This window comes from Protopterus annectens, chromosome 5.part1 (assembly GCF_019279795.1).
Source record: "Protopterus annectens isolate FY-2018-M chromosome 5.part1, PAN1.0, whole genome shotgun sequence".
Taxonomy (NCBI): domain Eukaryota; kingdom Metazoa; phylum Chordata; order Ceratodontiformes; family Protopteridae; genus Protopterus; species Protopterus annectens.
Window position 1 is genome coordinate 795,696,163 of NC_056736.1, and position 18,848 is coordinate 795,715,010.

Here is an 18,848-nt window from a genome sequence, read left to right on the forward strand (position 1 = left end):
AAAAAAACACAAATGTTGCTTTTTACAACCAGCAAAAACTATCTCAAATATACAGAACCGTCCACAGTTGCGAAGCACACAAAAAATATAGCAGTCCTAACTGCAACTATCACTGCCTACAAAGTACAACAATACTGTCACCGTTTGCTTCCATGACTTATACATAAGTGATTACTGGAGCCAGTTTCAGTGATCAAATTATTATCACAGTGGACTAATGCTCAGAAATTGAATAAATACATTAACGAAGTTTAATCAGTCAGATAAATGATCACAGGTTGACTCAAAAAAAAAAAAAAAAAAAAAAACAGAACAGATCTCATGACTGGCCCGTGGTATTATGGTAAAGAGCTCCGTGGATAACATACAAGATTACAGCAAAAAACTACCAACGTAATCGGTATAAGTGATATGCCAAACCAAAGGAAACATATTGGATGGTAGAAATGACTGAGTTGACAAGGATCAAAGATCTTTATACCGAAACAGTGGCAGACTAAACAACAAGGACCTGGGTGTGCAACTGATTAAAGAAGAGGGCATCTTGTTTCATTATGAAAAACAGAATTAAGCAAGCAAATGAAAAAAACTGAGCCTATGAAGGAGTTAAATAAATAGAACAAAACTGTGTTTCCGTGAAATGGCTAGGACCCTAAAAGTGACATTTCCAAACAATGTACTCAAAGCTACAGAAATAGTTGGAGCCAATGTGTCCAAAGCTTGTTTAGCGTTAAGTGGTTTCAGAAATTTGACATTTCATAACTTCTTAAACAGTCTGCTACATACTCCTCAGAGACATCAAAATTACTCTGGAGTGTTTTTAAGGACTATGCATTTGACATTAACATTTTTTTTCCAGTGAATCCATAATAGAAATGCTCTTTGATTTGGAAGTTAGGTGAACAGTCTAAGGAAATTTTATAGGCAACTATCCCACTAGCATTTTCTGAAAATTTAGTGAGGCTACTTTGTACTGTTCTGGGGATATAGCCTATTTTAGAGCAGAACCAAAAATAGCACAAAACAGAAAGTAACAGAAGCTCAGTCTTCTCACTGCAAAGTATTAACGATAAAGATGAAACAAATCTTACTCTTCCATGTGGGGAATACACAAAGTTTCATAACTGTCGAAAAAGACTGCACAAATAAGTAGTGAATTGTTCACTGACAAAATGGAATTCAGCAACTCTGACAATGTTGAAATGCAAAGATACACTGGTTTTACAAAGCCTAATGTTAACATGAGCATACTGACCTTGATTAAGTGTAGATGTACTGTTGATGTCACCAGAGATAAACGAAGACTCGGACTGTTTTCGCACTGTGTCATTCCACATCCTTCTTATTCGACTCTGATAAGATCGCAGAGTTACAAATTTATTATCTGTGATTGCAAACTATTTTGTGACAGCATTGCTAAATTATGGCCACATACTACTTCACACAGACACATTGTCATAAAATTTCACTGCATGCAGCTTAACTCAGATATTCTTTTTTAACTTCTCTTCAAAACCACATAATCAAATCTACTGCCCTATGTAAAATGGTGCAGGGTTCTATTTTTTCTTCTTTATACTTACTGTTTCTTTAACCTGATCACATAGCATGTTGCTTTAGTGGTCTACAATCACACCATTGTCCATGGGACATGATTACTCTCATTCCTATTTAATTTTAATTATCCTAACCGTTAAGTTAAGCATTCATTTTAATAGAGTAACTTAAGACATTAACTCTGGATATCTGAAGGTTTGTCACTGTACATACTATAGTCATGTTAAAACAATTTGCTACAACTGTGCAAGCGAGAAGTCAGTCGAGCTTATCTCTAAAAAGTCTCTGCTACTTTAAACCCAGCTAGATTATTTAAACAGTTTTTAAATACCTGAGGATGTTGCTAAACAAAAAGCAGCTGTATGCCTCTTTTGTCAAACTAGCTTTATAGCAATAGGAAATATTCATATACTGGACAGAACTGGGTGACGGTGCTGTACTAAATATAGTCCACAAGAAAAACGGTTTGTATCCAGTGTAGATCATTATAACAAGGAGACAATTAGTGTATTTGTGCTGAACAAGTCTCTGCTGGCTTTCTATAAATAAGGTTAATTAAAAGATGCTGTCAAACTCTTTGTTACCTGAGTAGCAGAGGAATAGCGGGCATTTGTTCTCGATGTTGATGTTTTCACAGAGCTGTGGGAGCTCTCAGTTGGCAGTCCACCACAACAATATGAATGTCGGAAGCATTTGCTGTATTCTTTGCGAACCTGCAGTTAAATAATCAGGTGGATTATATTTGGTGTATTTGTAAAGCTGATGCATAAAACTACCCTTGAGGGAAAAAAAACATAGCTAGTACTACAAAATATTTTGAATCTCTCTCTCTGTATGCTGAATTGCAAATTATCACATTAACTGCATGACACATTTAAAATTCCATGATGAGACTACAATCAAGCCTAAACAAAAGGCTGTTCATACATAAGAGTTTCTTCTGAACTCTTAAATGCAACATTATTTTTAACAGGTAGAAAATGTAGCCATACATTCAGAATGCAGTATTGTAAACCTGCAGTCTTAAATTCTGAGTGATATTATACTATATTTACTTAACTGCAGAAGAGACAACAAGCCTATTTAATCTGCATTCTAACTGCATTTAACATTGCTTCCCTCTCTCCCTACACTCTACCTTTTTCCACCTGGACCATGCCTTGCTGAATACCTCTGTGGATTCCCTCTCCACTGTGCATTCTGGTAGTCTATTCTATGGGTCCACAAATCTCTCTGTGAAAACGTACTTTCAGAGATCCATGTAGTAGTTAGAGAATAAAATCTGCTGCATGTATCTACACCTTCTCCTTCTGTCCTTCCTGCTCAGAATGAACCCTTCACATCTCCCTGACATCATGAGTTTGTGCGCACACCTTGTGCTACTGCATTACACGTGCTGCTGTATTCTTATCTGACACACACACACACACACACACACACACACACACACACACACACACACACACACACACACAATCTCTCTCTCTCCTGTGATTCAATCAAGTATTGCTATATAACAAAATATGGCTTCTGTGTAGTTGTGCAGAAGTAGATGGTAAATTACCACTGACCTGAAAAGCACATATAAAAATGCCATCAAGTGCATCACACCCTTACAAAACCACATTATTTTCAGTTAGTATTATTTAATGACAACTCTAACATCAGATACAATAAATCTAGCACAACTTCTGCCACTTCGTAGCAACACAACAGTACTAATAAAAACTGATTTACCATAAAAGGAGTAACAGTCCCACTGCTGTGCAGCACCAAAAGCGAATGAATACTACAATAAAATAAAATGATGGATACTGCACATTAAGTAAAGCAATAAAATAAGGATCAAAGGAAAATATAAGTAATGCAAATCTATATGAACGGAAATGTTAAGATATAAGCAGTGCTTTATATCTGTGTCACTATCTTTGAAAAAAAGTGCGTAAACCTAAATGAAATACTCCATACAGTACTTAGCTACTAAACCTACACTTCTCATATTTGCTTTCTTGTGTCTGCTTTAAATATCACTGTCTTGTTCTACCAAAAAACGCAAGTGCCTATCAGTTTGGCAGTTCTTGCAGCTGCAGTTACTGTTTGTCTCACAAAATGAAATGAAACCTGGAATATCATTATAATTAATGCATCCTGATAGCTACCTTGGATGCAAGCAGTGACATGCAGTCATATTAGCTTACTTTATCCAGAGTTACACACACACACACACACACACACACACACACACACACACACACACACACACACACACACACACATACAAAACAGCGGGCTAAAGCCAATACCACGGGAGGGAATAAAAAACAGAGGGTTAACAACACCACATAATGTTTCATTCTGTAATATATTCTGTGATTTTGCAATATATCAGGATCTGTTTATCAGTCACAAAGTAATGCAGAACACTGGACTTCAAAAGACTAAGGCATAAAACTGTTGTTGACTCCTTTTTGAGACACATATCCCTCTCAAAAAAACAAAAAATAAAACAGGCAGTGATAAGTGCCTGTGTTGTATCAAACTATCCATATTCAGTAAAATATTCACAGCAGCTAACTAAACCAGCAAGAGGGAAATGGTGACAAATGGCGAACATCGTCCTCACCTTCAAGAAAACAACCAGTTAGCACTTTTGCTTCAAATCTAAGACTTCTTCAGACTGAAGTTGTCTCAGCTGTTATGACAAAAAATACTAAAAAGTTGTTTGAATAAAGATTTGTCTTACCACCACCAGCTTATGTTTTTATTTTTATGAAGTCTGAAGTAACACAGAATAAGCAGCATGGAGAACTCAAACTAAAGTGCGGAAAGAAAAAAAAACAAAATCTTTTGAAGTTGCAATAATGTTCACAGTGTTTTTTGAATCATTATGCCAACATCAGTCTGTAACATGACCTTGATAAAAAAAAAAAAAAATAACCAAATGTTCTTTTCTGAAAGAGGACCACTTTGAGGACACTACAGACCCCCAAATATGACAGGCTTTCTGTCGAAAACTGACATTAAATCTTTTATTAAAAAGTACAAACATTTTGTTTGTCAATGGAATACAGATATATATGTTTCACAATGACTCATCATTAAAGTGATGAACAGAGAAATTCAAATAAGCGGCCTGCAGGCTTAAAAAAAGGGTAGACAGTGAGACAGATACTACCATTTTTGGCAGTATCATGCAAAAATGTCCATTTCAACATTGACTCCAAATATGGATTATAGCCGTATGGAGGTATAGTTCATGTTCCAAAATAAAAAGTACATAAATAGTACCTCACATACCCACATGTACCTATTTTTAAGATGCAAATTTCAAGAAGCTGTTTTTTACATGAAACATTAATTAATTGCCCCCAGAGAAAATGTATTCACATGGCCCATGCTTGCTTTCCTTGCAGGAACATGACTCTCACTGCTTTCCAAGTTGTGCAAGCCTACCTATCTCATGCAGGCTGAAACATATTTCTTTTGAAACAATACAAGATTTGAATATGAAAAAATATGGTGGGACAGTCATAATCTGGGCAAGAAAAATAATGGAAATAAAGAAACTGAGTAACGAAAGGATTTCTCTGCATTTAGCAGCACCTAAGTCATGTTAAAGGGAAAAGGTAACTCTGACATGACAGTAAATACTCTGGAGGATGTAGCTGTTTTATTGTGATGGGTCAGAATTTTAACAATTATGCAAACTATTTAAGGCATATGACAGAGATGTAATTTTCACCCCCTGAAAGGTGTGAACCAAGAAACCGTGAGTATTATTAATATGTGCTAGAAATAAATTAAGCTGCATTTTGGAACTGGCAATTTCTCTGTACCTATCCTGATTACTCAGACAGTTAGCATCTCTATGTTTCAGTCTTCTGTTTTTCACAATAAAAATGAAAGCAGGCAGAATTGCCTAGCTCTGCTTACTGGAGAAGCAGAATGAGCATCAGAATGTGTATGTATACCTCACATACCCACATGTAAATCTATTTTTAAGACACAAACTGTCTTAAAAATCTAATTCAAATGTAATGATTTGAACCAAAACTATACTGCCATTTCATTATGATCTACAACATAACCTAAGGACAGCAATCTGTACTTGGAAAAAAAAGAGAGGGTGGGGAGCAAATTAATCATCTATGAAACTCTGTATACAAACACTACTTCACTCAAGTTGGGTATGTGCGAGTGTACCAGTTCACCTGTGTGAAATACACCTCCTAGACTAAAGGCTTTTTTGTCAATGGAACTTGCCATATCAGGCAATGCAGAAGTGTGAAGTGCTGCAGAAAAGGCTTCAAGGAGTACAGGGATAACCCTTGGCTACATCTCACTTGATCCAGTGACCCCACAGCTAGACAAGTGATTTGGGGAAGATGGGAGAAAGCATCCAATGATGACTCACCTATGTTGGGGGTGATGGTTTGTTGCTCTGCTGATACCTGGTAGATTCTAGATGAAACTGCAAGGACAGAGGCCAAGATTCAAGAAAGATTGATATGACTGGTCTATCAAACAACATGTAGCAATGCAGCCTGACTCACCAAACACAACAAAGTGCAAACACCTCACTGGGTAGACACTGCAATTCCCTCTTCATCAGCATGCATGTCAGGCTGGCAAGAGAAAGGGAAATACAGAAAATTCCCTTATTTTCCCTGGAGGTTGATGAGCTCAAAATCTTCATAATTCTTTCCTCCTGAGTTGCTTTTGGGAAAATGCCTTGTAGTAGAGAAGAGACAAATGGACAAGGATTGAAAATTGTAGAACCAGATTGGGGGGGGGCAAAAAAAGAACACAAAAGTATTAAATGCTGCAGATGATTTTGGAAACCGGGTAAACTTCTTTGACTTCTGAAGTTTCAATATGACATGTGCAGCAATACAACACACAGCAATTACTGTTCTAGATTTCTGTTTTTGTTTTTTTATTTTTATAACATTTAACTTTGTATGCACTAGTAATCATTGTGTACAATACCATGCAAATCTTTTACAGTTCCAATGAATTAAAATGAGGCATACGTGAAATATAACAATTTAACTGCTTCAATAGCTTTGCGAGATGCCAAAAAGCAGCAACTGCACAGAGAAGAATCAGTACTATTTAAAATAAATTTCAAACCTTTATGACAACAAGAAAATTTGTTTCCTTGATGTGATTTTTCTTAATGTTCCATTATAACATCTTGAGAACCTTAACACATAAAGTTCCCAAAATGCGCATACTGGCTAGGTATACTATAGCTTCCACACATAAGTGTTCTGTGATGAAGTTTTGAAAAATACCCACAGTGAACTCTTCACTGATCAGGGTTTTATGCTATTTGCGCTACATCATTCAGTGATACTCAAACTAAAAAGCCTTCTTTCTTGGAGTACCTTTTTACTGCTGCATAAACCCATAAAAGGTCCCAATCTTCGTGGTTTAAATATCAAGAGCTTTGTAGATATGTGAAGAAAACAGCAACTTTTGGTCTCACTTTATCCCCCACCCCCAGAAATGCTTGGTTTGAAGTACACAGGCTGCCAATACTAGTCTTACCTTCACCAGGAGTTACACAACTTTCCAGTGGCAATCTAATTGATAGTTGCCAGTCTGACAGATCAGTTTTCATGGCTGGTGGCTTTGTGCTGGCTCTGATTCTGTGCCTTGACTCAAATGGTCAACAGCAGCAGCATAACACACACCAGCACAGCTGCCTACTTACTGTAGACAGTGAATGGCCTTAATGCACCCATAAACTAGGTAAACCTGCAGTTTTCTGATACAGGTTTCAATTTTATAAATGTGGCAAATGAAAATATGAATAAAAAAAACTATTATAACCTTTACCTCACTGAATGTATTGATACCACACCCCTACAACATATGTGGGGTGTATTACTACATTTAGTATAATACAAACTTCTTAGAATATTAATAAATACACTATGTACATATCAAGGAATACATTACCTGCATCACTCAGATACCTCAACTTGTTTTCCTATGTTATGATCATGTTATCTTTTATATGGATTCCACAATATAGAACTGCCACACTACTTCACAAACTTGAAATATTACTACAGAAGGCACTATGTCTCCTGAGAATAGCCACCTCTTCTGAAATGACAGGAGATATTTCTACAAGTAAGTGTTGTTGTACTCAAGAAATTGCCCAAAGGGGGTTATTTAGCCATTGTTTCCTTGTAATAGAATTTTTAATGAAAGCGTATACATTAAGTAAAAAAAGCATGTGACAGTAAATGAAACAAGGGCTGCTTCTAACCAGCATTTATGTACTGTTTAACTTTATTAAACTCTAAAATTTCCTATTCCACATTATACCGTGTTTAGCACTACAGTATAAACTGCTCATATGCCAAAGTGATTACAGTCACAAGGTGGTTTACTGATGTAGTTTTATTAGCGCTGTGACAAACATGTCTCAACTGTTCCTGATGTTGTCTATTTTATCCTGTCCCTTGTACTTTTTTTAAAACAATGAGGATTTGAGTCCTTCAGTAATGTAAGACATTAGTGAAGGACTTGAATCCTCAGTGATTTTATCCTGCCCCTGTACTTTGAGGATTTAAGTCCTCCAGTAATGCCAGATATGAGTGTTTCATACTTTGTATTGTTAAGAAAATGCATGCTGATAAAAAACCTGTTTATCTATTAACTTTAAGTGAACTGGAATAATATTTCCTGTATTATTCAACACTGAACTTTCCATATTAAATAGATTATTAGGTGTCACTCTACCATTACAATATTAGAATCTCTTCTAAAGGCAAACTTGAGGTGATTTGAAATTACATTTTAAACACTTCATGTGTCAAAAGTATATGCCAATACTCCTTTATTATATTTACCACTTCATACGTAAAATAAATAAATGTTAAAATACACATTGGAGATATTCCTTTTTGTTTTGTGACAGTTACTAAACTTGAGGCAAAGCTATAGGGAATTTAATATGGATAAATATGTACTGAATAAAAGAAGAAATGTGGCTTACAGGGATTATGAAACTTGTAAACCCATGGAGGAAAGTGAGAACTGTGATTTAATTGGGAGTAATTTAATATCAAACAACTTTGACTTGTACATTGGAAGAGGTTATCTATATTTCATTTTGTAATTACCCAAAGGTAATTACAAACTGGATGGTTCAAGGCATTGAAAACAAGTGCAGATGTGTAAGTACATTAACTATAACAACAGATGTTTGAATGATCACTGATGTAGTAGCCCTAGCTATATGGGGGCTATTTCCTGAAAAGGATGTAACAGCTGGCCAACTTCCAAAGCTTCAAAGAACTTACAACGTACTCAAACCATCAGGCAAGATGATCTCACAAAAAAGACAGGATTTGTTGCCAAGCCTTTTGGAGCTTTCAGGCCAACAGAGACAGAGAAGTTGAGACTTGAAGGGACAATGCTAGGAACATCAAAAAATAAGTGCCCCCACTATGGCATAAACAACACACCGAAAAACAAGGGGGATAAGAGGGGGGAGCAACTACTGCAGCAGAGTTAATTCTACTGTTATGGTGAGTTTACTTACATAAGTGTACTATGTTCATCATACTGACCACTGCAGCAGTAGCCTTTGCTATACTGGTAGATTACACAATGCCGCGGTGGTACGGCAGTAACGTTGTTACCTCACAGCAAGAGTTTCTCCCGTTCGATTCTCGGCTTGGCTTGGGAGTGCCTTCAGTGTGGAGTCTGCATGACCTCCCCATGGTTGGGTAGTGTTCAAAAGACATGTGTGCATAAATGGGCGTGCCTCTGTTGAAGGTTGGGCATCGAGCTGGCACCTCGGCGTTTCGTAAAAATCTACTGTCAATCATTAGCGGACCGGAGTTCGGCTGTGCCGACCCCTTACTGGGAAAAAGCTGAAAGACAAACAACAACAACAACAACACTAGTTTTGAGGTGAAAGGGGCAGGGTCCAACAGCCCCTGTAGAAATGAGTACTTGATACTAACATCTAAAAGATTTAATTCTGTCAAGACAGTAACTGAGTTGTCTTTGGGCATCCAAGGTATGGAATAACCTTTCTCCTTCTGCTTTAGATTCAGGAAAGAAAGAGAGATGGACAGTTTGGCTTAAAGTAAACTGAGATGCCACTTTTGGCATAAAATGATTAGTTCTCAAAGAAATCCTGTCTCTGTGGAAAATAACGTAAGGTTGACTCACCATAAGAGCTTGCACCTCTGATACTCTTCTTGCAGAGGTCAGAACAATCAGTAAAACAGTTTTCCATGTTAAGAACCTCAAGTCAGCCAGATTAGCTGGTTCAAATGGACCAAGTGTTAGCTTCTCTAATACAAAAATTAAGATCCCATGGAAGGGTCACTGTTTTTTTTTGGCGGCCTCTTATGCAAACCTATTTCCACAGCATTTTAACATCAGAATGCATTGAAAGAGGAGATCCATGGGGAGACATGCTGAAGTGGCCTGTAAATAAATCTTGATGGAGGATTAAGAAAGGCTGTAGGATGGTACCTCACACAAATATTGTAAAGCCAGAGAAATACTATCACTGAATGGGTGCAGGTTACATTGTTGGTACCAACTACAAATCCTTTTCCATTTCAAACACCTCTGACCTCATATGAGTATATCCATTCTGTGAGGAAGATTGTGGTAATTAGCCCTGGCTATTTCCTAAAGAAAAGATACTTGTTGTTGCTTGGGCCAGAAGGGAGTCACCACAATGATCTTGGGGGATTCCTTCTGAATCTTCAGCAATACCCTAGACATCAATGGAATGGATAATAAAGCATACAGGAACATCCCTGTCCAAGGAAAAGAAAAGACATCTGTCTTCCAGGCCTTCTTGTAAGTGTTGTGGAGCAGAATCTTGCCATCTGGTTGTTCAGAGAGGAGGTAAATAGGTCTACTTGATGGACTACACAGGTGGAGCAAATCTAATCTAGTTTCCATTCACGAAGGTCTGCGCTTGTCTTGCTCACCTTGCCTGCCACAGAATTTTTCTCTGGTGGAAAGTAGGACACCTGTAGAGTGAAACTGTGCTGTGAAGTTACAGTACAACCTGGTTCCCCTTGTTTGTTGATGTACCACATGACTGTGGTATTGTCTGTACCTGAGCTGCAGACAATTCTGAATGAAAAGCCTTATTTTTCTTATAGGAACACTAAAAACTTAAAAAGAAGGCTATGTTATAAAGATTTTAAAGTATATGCCAAGCAACAAGCAGTTACGAAGCAAGGCATTTTTAAGTGTATGATTTGTAGTTGTTGTAATGATAGTTTAACAGGTAATAATAATGAGTTCACACATCCTATGACCAATAAGCAATATACTTTTTCCCTCACGCCAGTTGTAATACCAGCTATGTGGTGTACCTCGCCACTTGTGTAAAATGTTTTTCATTTTATGTGGGGGAAAACCACCATAAAGCTGAGAGAGTGAATTACTGCATAAGTCGAATATAAGAAGGAGAAATGACAAGAATGCTCTAAGCAGACATATCAAGAACAAGGGTGAGGACCATTGTTTTAAGTTTAGGGTAATACACATAATAGTGAAAGAAATCAGAGGGGTGGTTTAAACAATTTTCTTGAAAATAAAAAGAGTATGAATGGATTATTTGATTATGTGCAGAGTTTGAACCTGGTCTTAACAATACTATAAGTATTAAACCAGTTTTAGTAAGAATACAACAATAAAATATTTAATGCATTTTTTAAAAAAAAATGTATGCTGTGTCATGTGATATGCTGTGGTCATGTGATACTTGTTTGCTCTTATTTAAATAGTGATTATTCTGTGTAATGGTATTAGCATTGAGAAAGGGTTGTTACCCGAAAGCTTTGCTTTAAAGTGGTACTGTCTATAACAGCTTGAAGAGGTCCTGGGGAACAAAGATGACTCACAGAGTTGTGTGCCTTGATCAGGGCAAGCATCACTTTTACATTTATGTGGTTGTATCTGTCCTTGCTCTTGTACTTTTATCCCAGTTGAAACTGTTCCCCAAGCTAGTCCAAGGAATCTGTGGTGACTTACTGCTTTGGAAAAGGGAAGGAGAAGGGGATCTGGATTTAGGGACATTTACTGTCTCCATTTCCCTTCTGACAAATCCCAGTACTGGGATCTGAAAAGACAAAGGACGTTGGTGCTGGGAACAAAGACTTATCAGATACAACTGTATCATTCTCATGTGGAGTCCTCCTAGGGGTATCATGAGAATCACAGATGTCATGAGACCAAAAATCCTGAGTTATTACCTCCCAGCAGCTGAAGTCTGATTGTAAAACCTTAAAAAAAGGTCTAGATATAGATCTATTTTTTTTTTCCTGTGGATAAAAAGCTCTTTGAAATGAGGTGCCTAGCTGACACCTCAGGAGCCCAATCCTGTGTGAAGGAGTCAAAAAAACTTTTGAATGTTCTCTTGAAATCCCAGCTTGATAAGAGATCCCTCATCCATGTGAGAAATTCATGACACTTTGAAAAAGACTCTGCAAAGATAAGCAAGTCATCTAAATATGAAAAAATGTGGAAACCTTGTAGCCTGCAGTGAGTTATAACTGGAGCTAGATATTTTATGAACACTCTTGGTGCAGTGGATACTCTAAAAGGTAAGTTTGAGAACTGATAATGTGATCCAGACATACAAAACCTTAAGAAACACCTTTAGTCATGATGAATAGGGATGTGATAAGTATCTTTTAGACCTAGTTTTACCAGGAAAACATGAATGGCAAAGAACAGGTAACAAATTGTGAATGACGTAACAGCATTTTGAACTTGGGCACTATCTCAAACAGGTTTAGGAAAGAAAGATCCAGAACTGGTCTCCAAGCATTTCTTCTTTGGCATTGAACACCCTTGAATGAAAACCTTTCCCAACCTGGGAAGCAGGAACTGGTTCTATCACTCCTTGGGAAAATGTGTGTTGAAGAACAGGGGGAAATAAAAAGGGTATAGTCTGGTGAAGATTCAGACTTTCTGGAAGGGAAAAGGAACTACCAGGGTGGGAATGTTTCCCTTAAATAGTTACTCTGACTTGTTGGACTGTCTTGGTTTTGTGTATGTGTGTGTGTGTGTGTGGGGGGGGGTCCTGAATTCATTTTGGAGCCTCCCTGCCATTTCTTCTTCAAACATCTGTTTACCCCCATTTTGTTGAGACTGCCTTTTTTTGCCAAAATTGTATGAGGGGTTAGACAAACCCTTAAAAAATCTGAAAAAGAAGGACTGAAAAAATCTTCAGAGATTAAATTTTCCCTTTCATCAAACTATTTGATCACCTCTGCAGCAGAGAGGCCATAAATAAAATCTCTATCCAAAGGAGAATGTAATATCATTGTTAACATCATTTTGGAGGTTCTGAGAAAGTAGACACGCAAACCTATTCAAAACAGTATCAGTGGTCATAGTCCTGGCAGAATTGTTAACAGAATCATACACACACACACAGACACACACACACACACACACACACACACACACACACACACACACACACACACACACACACACACACACACACTAAACAATGAGTAGTGATGTCTGCAACAGAATAGAATTTTCCTCACAGAAAGTGCAGACAAAGCATGCTTCATACTTTCACAATTAGTTAGAATAAACTTTAACATATCAGCCTGACAATTCAAAGTTTTAAAACATCAAAGTTTGCATAAACATACATATTTTGTTCTATATACTTTTCAGGGTTATTGGTGGACGCTCTTTTCTTTGCTGATTTACAAGCGCTTTTTCAACAACAGGGCACTCAACTCTTGGAACTTATTGTAAAACATTATTCGGCTCGTATTTGTACACTTACAACTGACATTAATGTTCTTGACAATGACATTAAGTTAGACATTGACTTTATCAGGTACAAATATGACTACAACCGTATTCTAACCAGTATTGATGCCTTCTTGGTTAAATTAAAAGCTAATAAATCTAAGAAGCTTGTTAGAGATAGGTTTGCCTATCAAAACCATAATGCGTATCCTAAACTTGAGCTGCCAAGCCCAAGTCTGGTACCCTTAAGGGATGAAAATGCCCCTTCGGGTCCCAACGCTGAGGCTCATGTAACAGGTGATGATATGGGTGTTGAAGCTTTTGAAGATTCGGCCCAAGGACCAAGACGTAGTAATAGGATTAAGGCTTCTCAAGGTAACAGATCTGGCAATAATAACTATTATCCCAACAGCAATAACAATTATAACAAAAATAATTTTTTAGGATCACGCAACAACCGGACTTATGTGAACAAGAACAGGAACCGGAACAATTAAGTGATCTAGGTACTACTGACATACCATCTGTAAATTGTCACCCCATTATAATGACTAATAGGAAAGGTGATTTTAAGATTTATAATTTTTCAGATGTTGTTCTTGATGCTGATTTAGTAGAACTATTGTCTTATGGGAACACTTTTGTTCCGAGTAGACAGGGTAACCTAGCTAAGGTCATAATTGACCTTAAATGCTTTGTTCGTAAACTAAATTTAAAGTTGTTGTTTAGTAATGATACAGGTGTGGTGGGTTCTACGTTAAAATTGCCTAGTTCATTTAACCCACCCCTTCACGCACTGTTACATCTTTTTGAAAATGTGTGTGAGGTTGACTTGAGACATCAGTTTTCTTTAGCACAAAGTAAAAGTGATCCTAGTAAATTTAACACTACTAAAGAACAACTTTCAGCATTAGACAATCTTTGCCAGTTATCGATTAGATTGATTAAACCGGACAAAGGTGGTGGCCTTGTGATCTTTGATGATTACCAATACAAAGAGAAGATGGCATTAGTACTGAGTTCTCCAGCCTATTGTACTGCCTCTATTAATGAGGTGAATGGGGCTTATCATAGAATTAGGGGTTACTTTAGGGACCTGTTTCTGGCGGGGAAAATCAATGTCGACACTTACAACTTCATCGACATCACTTTCCCCAAACTTTCAGTGATGTTTGGCATCCCAAAGATCCACAACGACATTCTCAATCCTCCTATGAGAGCCCTTGTGGACGGCAGGTCCTCTATGACTCATCCCTGTTCTCGACTTATTGACAGTATTTTGTCTAAATATCTTAAGTTTATTCCAGGTTTATGTAAGGACTCTTGGTCCTTCTTGAGTAGTATTAACGACATCCCTTTTGATAACATGTGTAATTTTCTTACCATTGATGTCGTTGATTTGTATACGTCCATTCCACACCAGGAAGCTGCAGAATGGATTGGGTTATTTTTAAATGACCTGGACGCCCCTAAAGCTGAAATAGAGTTAGTTACTGAGCTATTGGATATTGTACTCACTACTAATTTTTTCATTTTCGATAAAGATTATTTCCTTCAGAGGCAGGGGATTGCCATGGGCACGCCCTGTGGTGTGAGCGTTGCCAACTTCTTTGTTGGCCATTGGGAGAAAAAACAACTTAGAAATAAACCAGATCTAATGCAATACGTCAAGTTTTATACTAGATTTCTTGACGATATCTTCATTTTATTCAAGGGGTGTAGTATAGAAGCCGATCTTTTTGTCCAATCTTTAAATAAAACTAGTGAGTTTTTGAAATTTACTTCCAAATTCTCTTTATCTGAGACTGACTACCTTGATGTGAAGTTGTTTAAAGATTCTATCAATCACGTGTATTCATCTACTATTTTTAGGAAATCTACGTACTGCAATTCCTTCCTCCACTTCTCAAGCTTCCATCCAGTTAAGCAGAAGCGGTCCATTGTGAAAGGACAGCTGGTGAGGGCTGGGAGGATGTGCAGTACGATTACCGATTTTCGGTTGGAATGCAACTTTTTGAAAGAGATGTTTTCTAATCGTGGTTATCCAATTTCATTATTAGATGAGCTTATTGAGGAAGTAGATATGAAAAGGTTGGATGGTTTTTATAAACCCCTTCTTAATCAGCTAGATAATAGCCATTGTGGCTCTTTGGATGACCAATGTTCCTTACCATTGGACCCAAGCTCGAACTTGGACTCTGGGTCAACTCCCCCTAGTGATGAAAGTCGGTTCTCAGTTTTGTTATGACTTTTAATAGTAATTCCCAGTTCACTTGGTCTATTATATGCAAGAATTGGCATTTTATTTCTAATAATAATTTTCTTGCCGAAAAACTGGGTACTTCGCCTTGTGTTGTTTATAAAAGGGGTAGCAATCTTAAAGAACTATTACAGAGGAATATGACTCATAATTCATTTAGTAGACAGAAAGGTATGTTTTCCTGTGGGTTTTGTAATTGGTGCAAAATGGTCAAAATAGGAAAAATCCTTTGTGGTCAGGAAGAGGAAGTATCAGATTCATCATAGGTTAAATTGTGAAACTAAGTCCATCATTTATGTGGCTTTATGAGATTGCTGTCCCGCCTTTTACATAGGCAAGACGGACCGTAAGGTTCGCAAACGTATCTATCAGCATGTTTATGCAATTAGGAAAAATAAGAATGATAATGCCTTGGCCAAACACATTAGTATTAACCCAGGACATAGCTTTCACTTCATGGCCATTGATCATGTTCCTACTAGTATTAGAGGAGGCCCTTCCTCTTTGATTTTAGAGAACCGGGAGCTTGAATGGCAGCTTAAGTTAGATGCCTTCAAGTCTCCTGGCCTGAATGAAAACTGCAATATATCTGCAGTTTTAAAACTTAGGAGTTATTTAAGATAGGGCCGCTGTGAATGTGAGTATTTTTTCACATTTCTTCATGTGAAAACTTTTCGACTTCCTGTTCTGTGGGTTCTTTTTGGTATTAATGTTACCTTTTTTTATTAGTGTTCTATATACACTCATGTATTAGAAGTTTTAGCCTTATTTCATGTTTTACAGGTTGGCATGAGAGAGGGCTTGTTTCTTTAAGTTTTTTTAGATTTTTTTAGATTTTTTAGGTATTTCTATTTCCAATTCGATTAGTCCATGATGATTGATTTTTCATTATTATTTTTTCTAAAATGTATTGCGGTAAAAAATTTTTTAAAAAATTTTTTATGTTAGTTAATCTTGTATTTATACATTTTTCATTAGAAAAGTAGTGAATACTTGTCCTTTCTAGTGTGAGTAATTGGAGCAATGTTGACATCTTAGGTACGATCTCTATGTATCCTGTAATTTGTGAATGTTGAACATTTGTTAATTCACTTCCTTTTACCTGTTTTGGTAAAGGTATTTTGAATAGCACATGTTTGCTGACATACCTTGTGTGTCATTTCCTGTTTAGACATTATTTTAACTGCGTTTTAGATTTCAGTTTTATCTCTGATGAGGCTACATTTGTATTAGTGGCGAAAACGCTTGTTGTTTGTGTAAAATAAAACTTGCATTAAGGACTATTCGCTTGGACTCTTGGTATTAAGGTTGCTGTGGTTTCCTGCATTTTCCTGTGTTTTTGCTTGTTTGGTTCTACTTTTCAATCTTAACATTCTTGTCAGAAACAGTAGGGTTGGATTGAATGAATGTTTAGCAGCAGTAGAATTAACTAAAACTATTTCTACTAGGTCAGGTTGGAAAGAGTGTATAAAAACTTAAAAGACTAAGGAACTTTATGCATTCTATCTGCAAGCAGTGACATACACATCCTCCAAAGCTGACAGAACTGTGGCAAAGTGTGAAAGTTCTAGAAATTCCTTCTGTAACAGCTCATAGTACTCTCTCACTGAAAACATTGGCGCATTCTGGAAACAGCCTCAGAGAAACTGAACTCTCCTCTGTCTGAATCAGAAACCCAAGGCGAAAACCCTGTATCAGTCCCTACAACTTCGTGTCTAGCTTCAGAATTTTGAATCTCTTCTTCTTTTACCAAAAAAAATAAATAAAACTTAAAAGAAGGATCAATAGCCTGAATTAAACCCTGAGCCAGACCCAGTAAATTATACCTGTCTACGGAAATTTGAGGAATAGTAGATATATGTTTAGTTTTCTGTTTGTTTTTGACAGGAAAAATGCAGCCAACAGTGTTATTAATGGTAGTAGCAGCTTCCCCATTCTGACTAAACAAGGAAGCCTTCTCTGTTCCCTGTCCCATGACTAACACATGTGGATCTCCCTTGGCCACTGTGGGAACCCCAACAGCCACTGAGGATGTGCCTAACCTTTGGTCCATAGGAGTTGTCTGGCCTAAAAGATGAGTGGTTAGTGGAACAAGCTATGACCAGAACAGAGTCACCCTTCTGCAGTTGAGACAAACTGCTAGCCTGCTTTGATGGCAAAGGCTGTTTGCTTAACTTTTTCTTTCTGTGGCTAGAAAAAGGATTGACCATGGGACAGCTAGTTTGTTCCATGGTCAAGCCAAAAATAATGCCTCTTACTCAGGGAAAGTAAGCAACAAAAGCCAGAAAAATGTAAAGTCTTTGAAAGTCACTTTTTTTATACAAAAACACAGTAAAAAGCATTTTAAAACACTTTGCCAGACCCAAAAATAATAAAATAAACTCATTTCCCTACAGAAAAAGTGCACTGCCAGTTAAATGTACAGTTAAGTTTTGTAACAGTCCAACCATTGATCCTTAAAAGCCTATGGAGGAGTACTCTCTTCAATGTCAAGATTTGTCACCCAAATCTGCCTTTTTAGTCAGCTCAGCTTGAGCTATCTGTTTGGGTGAGTGAAAGATGTACTGAAACTTTGAAAGCTGGCTGGAAGTTTTATCCTTGGCAGGATATAACCCCCACATTGCTAAGGTTACTGCAGCAGTGACCAGTATGATGAACATCTGAAAATGCTCTAATAACAGAGGATGCTTTATGATAAGAGTTATTTCATGAACAGCCTTAAAACACGGTTAACTCTGAAGATCACTGTACATGTTCATCAATCTCACTACTGTAGTAACCTTTAGCTATTTGGGTTATATCATACCTAGGATACAGCAACAAGTCAATTTTCAAAAAGCTCTGGCTCCTTCCCATACCGCCACTCTAACTGCTGACTGGCTAAATCCATGGAGAGAGAAATACGCAGTCAGAGTGTAGAAAACTTCAGTACTTTCTTTCCGCCTCAAGGGAGAGCAGCACTAAGTCTTCACAGGAGCAGCAGTAAGCTTCAGGCTTCAATTTTCGCAGACAAATAGCCATAAAATACAACCTTGCTTTCTTTGATGACATATTGGAAAGGGGTGGCCTATAGAAGCATTCTACAGGCAACTACATGATCCCCAATATGGTCTTTTACAAAGCATTACTTACCGGATTCCTTTTCCAGGACCAGGGTTGCCTTCGCAAGGACCATTTTCCAGGGGCTCCTGGACACATATACTTCCTCCTCCCAGGTTAGATAAGCTTTGGTAATCAAACAAAATAGTCA

General features: G+C 37.3%; 1 protein-coding gene across 23 annotated transcripts in view; it reads right to left on the reverse strand.

Moving 5' to 3' along the window:
• The window catches only part of ADGRL2 (adhesion G protein-coupled receptor L2), a 1,061,651-nt gene that overhangs the window by 51,704 nt on the left and 991,099 nt on the right, over positions 1–18,848 (reverse strand). For all 23 annotated transcript variants that reach the window (XM_044073413.1, XM_044073427.1, XM_044073415.1 and 20 more), the window contains 2 exons: positions 2,142–2,270; positions 1,256–1,352 (listed from right to left, as the gene is read on the reverse strand). In XM_044073413.1, coding sequence (XP_043929348.1) covers positions 1,256–1,352; positions 2,142–2,270 — 226 coding nt within the window. The remainder of the gene's footprint in view (positions 1–1,255; positions 1,353–2,141; positions 2,271–18,848) is intronic.